The sequence below is a fragment of the Mus caroli genome, chromosome 7 (genome assembly GCF_900094665.2).
Source record: "Mus caroli chromosome 7, CAROLI_EIJ_v1.1, whole genome shotgun sequence".
NCBI lineage: Eukaryota > Metazoa > Chordata > Mammalia > Rodentia > Muridae > Mus > Mus caroli.
In genome coordinates this window covers 11,177,211-11,185,109 of record NC_034576.1, presented here as the reverse complement: position 1 = coordinate 11,185,109, position 7,899 = coordinate 11,177,211, and the positions used below count along the sequence as shown (strand labels likewise).

The following is a 7,899-nucleotide window of genomic DNA, read 5'->3' as shown; positions in this document are numbered from 1 at the left end:
TGTCACAACTGCTGCGTAGGCAGCTGAGGTGTGAGGTATGACTCAGTGTGTGATATCTTCTGCAGCAGCAATATTCTGAATGAGTTCAGCAGCTTCTATGAGGCTGAGATGGCCATGGCTTTCTAATTTGCTAATGAAATATCTGAGTTACCTGATAGACACTGTCTTAGTTACATTCAACAAAACACCAGGACTGCAAAGCAAGCTGGGAAGGAAAGGGTTTATTCAGCTTACACTTCCACATTGCTGTTCATCACCAAGGAAGTCAGGACAAGAATTCAAGCAGAGCAGGAACCTGGAAGCAGGAGCTGATGCAATAGCCATGGAGGGGTGTTGATTACTCGCTTGTTCTCTTGGTTTCTTTTAACCTTCCTTCTTGTAGAACTCAGGACTATCAGCTCAGGGATGTCACCACTCACAATAAGCTGGGCCATCCTCAACTGTTCACTAATTGAGAAAATGCCTTGTAGCTGGATCTCATGGAAGCATTTCCTCAACTGAGGCTCCTTATACTCTAATGACTCTAACTTGTGTCAAGTTGACACACTAAACCAGAGAATTACTGACACTGTCCTTAACTTAAATGGTGGTTAGAGGAACAAAAGAATGGATCTGAGAACCCACTGAACGTGAGACAAGTTCATAGTCTATTAATGTTTCCACCAACAGGGAAGATAGAGCCTAGAGGCAGAGCTGTTATTACAAATTAGCACAAAGGAGCAAAATATAGGGTAACAGGTTTCTAAACCTGAGATGATATTGATAACCCACAATCCTGGATTACCAAATAAGGCTGAATATAGAACCATGATGGAAGAGATAGAGTAGAAGGTAACAAAAGTGCATGCAAGGATCAGTATGGTTTGGGTGGCCCTGGCCTCAGGAGAGACTCTCAGGGAATGTTGGGCACCATGGATGTACTGGACCTGCCTCTTGTGCCTGTGGAGGATGCTCAGCATGAAGACACTGGCCCAGGACATGAGACTCAAACACAGAACATCAGTGAAGCTGAGCAAGAGCATATACAATGGAGTTGCAACAGTGCCAGAAACAGAGGCTGAGCAGTACACATAGGTCAGTTTTTTAGTAGCATTCCTTCTGTTGCTAGAGCTTGTCACTGCCACAAGTATCATGACATTCAGAAGCAGATGCATAGGCCAACTGAGTGAGCAGGAAGGACCCATGTACTTGATGGCTTTGTGTTTAAACTTCATCCATTTGGTGCTACTCGAGCTGATTATGGTTGCTTGGAAACAACTCAAAAGGCATGTTGTATATAGTGAACCCCCCCGGGATACTCTATAAAGGTAAAGTACAAGTTTACACCCAATGTCATCCAGAAAATATTTCATTCCAAATTCTGCCATTATCTGTGGAATTCCTCTAGAGATAATTGACAAGGAGTTGGCCAGAGTTAAGTGCTTTACAATTAGGGTTTTGAGCTTCAAACCTTTCCCAGTAAATCCTGGGATTAAATAATGAAGCAGAACTGAGGAATTAACCAGGATTCCTACAGTAGTCTGCAGGATGAAGACTATACCCATTACCATGTTCTCTGGTTTCATTTTCTCACTATCAAAATGTTGTTAGGCTAAACAGATCTAGGAGGGAAATGTGGGTGTTTTCACTGCTTTCATTAAAGAAGCAGATGCTGTAACTCAGTAGTAAATATTTGCCTAGTAAAGCCCTGGGATTCATTCCCAGCACCTGAAAAATAATAACTTGAATGAAATACTCTTTCTTCATCATATTTACGAATCTTTCCAAAAATATAATATAAACATCACATGTATAATAACTGATAACAGCTCTGGTAAAAATACATATTGATAGGATCTAAGAATTATTCTAAACCAGGAGTCTGAATCAACGCATCCAATGCTACTAATGTCATAAATGATATTATGATAGTTATAAAAACTGCAATGTTGCATAACTCTCATCACCCTTCCAGACAGGCCAGTACTGATATGTTAAAAGTGTGTGGAGCACTAAGTCTAAGAACCACATCATGCACATCTGATCCTGTCAATTGCATGGAGACACCACCAGGAAATCCTCATTACAAAGATAGGAATGTCTGTAGTGAGTAGACCCAAGTTTCTTATAAACATGCATTTTGTGGGGAGAAATACAAAGAGCCTGAACAAGGTACAAATCCATACTATCAAGGTTTTAGTACCACCATACAGCTCAGTCAAAGATTCCAAAGAATATTAGTTACAGGTTCAATTGAATTATTTATATCACCTATTCTAGGCTCAGGAAACAAGTTTCTGCTTTCGTTTCCAAGTCAAAAACCAAGATCAAGGTTCAAATCAAGTTATGTTCCCAGGTCTCAAGTTCAACTTTGCTTCAACTCAGGCTCTGAATTATTTATTCAGACATCAAGGACTTTATAAAACGTGAAGTGTGGGGTGCTCTGTGAATCTACATGAAGAAAAAAAATAGCATTATTCCCCAGAATTTCATGTTTCCCCACGCCATTTGTATATGAGGGATAGAAAACATACAATCATGGTGTAAATGGTCAAATGATTTTAAAATAAAACTAAACTTTTGTTAATAATAAAATTAATATTTTCCACATATTTTAAAGAACATCAAACACTCTCCTTGAGGATATGACTGCATTTAATGTAAGACAGAAAAACAGAGAGAGCAAGATAGAGGGGTCTGACATCTCATCTCCTGGACTCAGCTGAGGAATATTTATTTATCATTGTGGCATAAAGGTATTAGCACATGAAAGATGCCACATCTGGAATTGCATTCCAAATATTTCCACTCGTCTCTCAATCTTTCCATTTATAGAAGTTACATTTGAGTCACATGCTTATCTAAAATGTTTTCTATCATTAGGTATAACTATAACCTAGGAAGACAATGAGAAAAATATTCAGTATATAATAAAAAAGTGGGGACAGATCACACTGAGCAGAGAGGAAAAGCAAGAGAAGAAGGGATCTAGAGGGAAAGATAATCACAGGTGAAAAAAATATAATGACAAATTTAAAATTGAACACAGCTCAGTTCTCAAAAATGAAGAACTGCTTGACTAGTGGACTTGGTTTTTAAATGTGTAAAATAGGAATTAGAAACCATTATGATAAAAAATTGATCACATCTTAAGTTATTTACTTCAAAAATTTACAGAGAATAGCTAACCATTCATAAATTTAATTTTCCTAAGCCACTCATTGTCTATTAAGTTATCACATCAACAAAGCTGACAAGGGGAAGCTTGGGAGCACAGTGGACTTATCTAGAGAAGAGGATACCACTGAAAGCTGCCACTCTAGGAACAGGGGGCTACTGTGCTCCAATGCAGTGCTCCTCACTAAGTCACAGGTCTGATGGTTCAGGCCTGCAACTCCAGCAACTCTGGAGGCAGAGGCAAGAGCATCACAAGTTCAGATACAACAAGGCCATATAGGGAGTCCAAAGAAGGCCAAGGAACTTAGTAAAAACTTCTGAAGATCAAAAGGTAACATGAAAGCCGGACGTGATGGTACATGCCTTTAATCCCAGAACTTGGGAGGCAGAGGCAGGCAGATTTCTGAGTTCAATGCCAGCCTGGTCTACAAAGTGAGTTCCAGGAACATCAGGGCTATACAGAAAAACTCTGTCTCAAAAAACAAAACAAAACAAAACAAAACAAAACAAAACAAAACAAAACAAAACAAACCAACAAAAAAGGAGGTAACACGAGGGCTGAGAAAACAGCTCAGAGGTAAGCACATGTAAGGCCCTTGTTCAATCTCTGTACTAAAGCAAATACTATACTAAATGTGATGATGATGATAAAAATACTCCTACTAATAAAAAGAATGGAGAAAGAGGGGCTTTGGGGACAAGAGTGAAAGTCAGACACAAAAACATTCTGATTCTCTAAAGTTTTCAATGAAATGGAGAAAGCTAATAAAACTGCAGAGAAGAAATGGAAGTCAGCATTATCTAAAATAGTAAGAATGAGATCAATTCAAAGAATAGAGAATCACAAAATAAGCCTCATGAATGTTCATCTTCTTAAACCACTCTGACTCTGAGTCCTAATGTCAGGTCAGTGGACAGAGGCAGAATGGAGAGAGAGAGAGAGAGAGAGAGAGAGAGAGAGAGAGAGAGAGANAGAGAGAGAGAGAGAGAGACAGAGACAGAGAGAGACAGAGAGAGACAGAGAGAGACAGAGAGAGACAGAGATAGAGAGAGACAGAGACAGAGAGACAGAGAGAGAAAGAGGGAGAGACAGAGAGAGAGACAGAGACAGAGACAGAGACAGAGAGACAGAGACACAGAGAGAGACACAGAGAGAGCGCTCCAAAAGCTGTAAATCCAAAACCACTCTTCTGTAATATTTCATCTGCAGTGTTTCTCACTTATTTCGAAGTCATGCCTGGTTCTGAACCTATGTGTTCCCCTCCCATATTATTTTCTGACAGGAAAAGATGGAGGGTTTCATTGATGAACAGAGAAGAAGATGGCTATTTCTTACAGTCTGCATTCAAGTATAATCTTCTTTCATCTTCCCTTTAGAATGCTGGGTGCATGTCCTAACATGATCTGTAGACTCACAACATAATAGAATCATATTAGTCAATGCTTAGCCTTTGACACTGGACTTTAATCTGATAACCTCCTTTATGGTTCAGATAAATTGTAGTTGTGGTGCACTACAATATTGGCCACTTCTTATATTCATGAGCATATATAATATAATACTTACTGTCTTCTTAATTAACCAAAGAAAATCTTCACAACAAACTTGTTTTTTTGTTTTTTGTTTGCATCAAATCTCAGGCATAGTTAGTTGCAAGGGAAATAAGAAATATACACTTGCTATTTATTTTCCCATTTATTTGAAACACGTCTATTTCCTATTTAATTGTGTAGAAGTTGTGGTTAAGCACGAAAATTCTTTTTTTCTTATAGAATACTTTGTATTATTTAAGACATTTAAAATGGATATAAACATTCATATATCAGCATAATATTTCTTACTTATTAAAATATACTTATTATTTGATATTTTAATACAGCATATTGATTTATCATATTCTGCCACATCTCCCAACTCATCTCTAATCTTACTCTGTTACTTCACACATATGGAAATTTATGTTCTTTCTCTCTCATAAATAAAAGCACAAAACAAACACAAAAGAAAGAGGACTAAATATCACTAAATACATAGAGTCAGAGAAGTATTAGCCAACTTCTCCTGAGTATGAGCCTGACTTCCAGTGTGGTTGATATACCCAGTATCACTCGATTGAAGAAAACTGATTTTAACCTTTCCCAGAATTCTATAAATTGCAATTCACTTTTTGATGAGGCGTGGAAATGAAACAAATTTTCATCAAAGGTAGAATGGAAATTCAAGAAGGGAGGAATGAATGAATAAAAGAAAGAAGAAAAGAGGAAATGAGTTGACAAATTTCATTTTAAGGAGGAAAGTATCAAGAATAACCTTTAGGATATTGTGGAAGTAATCAGATTTTCACAGGAGCAGGTAGATGCAATCTATTATGCACCTAGCAGCATCCTTGAGTTACTGTTAAAATATTTTCAATTACCAATCCCAATCACAGAATTATGGTCACTACTCTGTGCCCATGTAAGTCTTAAGTTTATAATTATCTATCTCATGAGATGAAAGTAGCTCTCACCAGGATGCTGTGTGATGCCAGAAGAACAAGTGCTGAGCTGAAAGCCTGAGTCTTTTCTGAGTTGAGATGTGACTCTGGGCTCTGATTTATAGGTATATTATTCCCAGTCCCCCTTTCTACTTCAGGGGTGATTTTCAACTCAAATCTAGATCTACAACTCCATTTACATAAGGGACTGAGAAAACTTTTAAATGACTTTCCAACAATTATGTGTCAGTGCAAATGTGTCCAAAACAAAGGTTCAAATGCAATGAAGCAATCAGGAAGAATTAGGAAGAAAACATCTCTGTGAGCCCACAGTGTCACAGGGAGAGCTGCACAAGGCACAAAGGGCCAATCCTAAGAAAATTAAATTGATGGATATAAGTCAAGTTGGCACCGTTTCCAATGCCCAGACATTCTTGGAGTTTTTTGTTTTTAAACCTTTGAAGAACAACTGAACTAATAAGCATGAAGAAAGGAAATACATTACATAGTCTTTGTCTTCCTTTTTACAAACTACATTTTTTTAAAAGATTGATTTGCCTGCGCCATTGTCATTCATTCTTTTTAAAATAGAGCTTATTTCACTCCATGTATAAAGTAAATCATATGGATAATTAATGGAGAGTCACATATTTAGAGTCATTTCGCTTTAAAGTTCCTTGTAAGTTGATTGTAGTGTACACATACATATTTTTGCCTGTACAGGCTTAAGAAGAAAATGATGGTTATTGGAATATTTTTAAATTACAACATCTTTATTAATTATTTGGGAATGTCATGTATGTGTTCAATGCAGGTTGATTATGTTTACCCATTAAATTATCCTCTAGATCCACCCTCAAACCTACAGCTCCTTTCCGATTCATGACTTCAATTTTTATAATCTACTGAGTCCAATTTCTGCTGTCACACTCATATATGTGTGAGGTCACCACTGGAGCTTGGTTGGTCAACTGGTGACTGTATCTTTAAGGAAAACTGACTCTACCATCTCAAAGACATTAACTATGAAAAGCTCCTCAGTTATGGCTGTGTCTCATAAACCCACCAGTTATGTTAGACTATATTGACCAGCCTGCTCTGGTATAGGTCTTTTGAAAACAACCACAGCTGTTGCGAGTTCATGGGTGCAATGGTCCTGTCATAGTCAATAAAGACTGTTTTTCCCCTTCTTATTCTCCCTGATGTCTGTCCCTTATAATAGTTTCATCCTACTTTTCATTGTGCTACCTGAGTCTTGTATCATAGGTACATATTCTCATGCTTATCTATACTTTGCATATTCTTACATAATAATTTCTATAATATGCTGGCTCTACAGTTTTGAAATTTATTTTTTATTTAATAGTATGTTCTGTAAAAAAATACTATCATGAAATATCTTGTGACCACACAACATGACATATAAGTCAGTTTTAAGATACTCAATATTTTGAAATTACAGTCTTAAGATTCTACAGAAGATAAGAGAGGTGGAGGTGGATTCTATGAGTTCCCTCTCTCCACTGTTGGTCATTTAGGATCCCCCACACTCCAATCTCAAGGTTGCATATTTCCATTCAGTTTGCTAGCCCTCCAGAATTTTCTCCTGTCTCCCTGCCCCCACCATGCCTGATCATGTTCCCCTTTACCTTCCCTCTCCCACCAGATCTCTCCCACCCTATGCCTTCAAAAGGGATTGAAGCATCCTCACTTGGCCCCTTCTGATTGCTATTCTTCTTGAGTTCTGTGAATTGTATCCTATGTATTCTGTAGTTTTTTGGCTAATGTTCACTTATTAGTGAGTACATACCATGCATATCCTTTTCGGTCTGAGTTACTTCACACAGAATGATATTTTCTAGTTCTATCTCCATTTGCCTGCAAAACTCATGATGTCCTAGTTCTTAATAGTTGAATAGTATTTCACTGTGTAAATGAACCAGATTTTCTGTATCTAATTTTCCATTGTGGGACATCTGGGTTGTTTCTAGTTTATGGCTATGAAATAAGGCTGTTATGAACATAGTGGAACACATGTCCCAGTGATATGATGGGGTATCTTTGGATATATGCCCAATAGCTGTATAGCTGGGTCTTCAAGTAGATCTATTTACACCAGATTTTTCACCAGAGACTATGAAAGCCAGAAGAGCCTGGACAGATGTTATACAGACACTAAGAGAACAAAAATGCCAGCCCAGGCTACTATACCCAGCCAAACTTTCAATTACCTTAGATGGAGAAACCAAAGTATTCCACGACAGAA

General features: G+C 37.6%; 1 protein-coding gene across 1 annotated transcript; it reads right to left on the bottom strand.

Annotated features, from left to right (window-relative positions):
• Positions 1–650: 650 nt before the first annotated feature.
• Positions 651–1,565, bottom strand: LOC110299496 (vomeronasal type-1 receptor 4-like). The gene has a single exon (XM_021169208.1). The coding sequence runs from the start codon at positions 1,563–1,565 to the stop codon at positions 651–653; it is 915 nt and encodes a 304-aa protein (XP_021024867.1).
• Positions 1,566–7,899: the final 6,334 nt, after the last annotated feature.

Coding starts and splice junctions, on each gene's coding strand:
- LOC110299496 (XM_021169208.1), bottom strand. CDS start 1,565: ATGAAACCAGAGAACATGGTAATGGGTATAGTCTTCATCCTGCAGACT.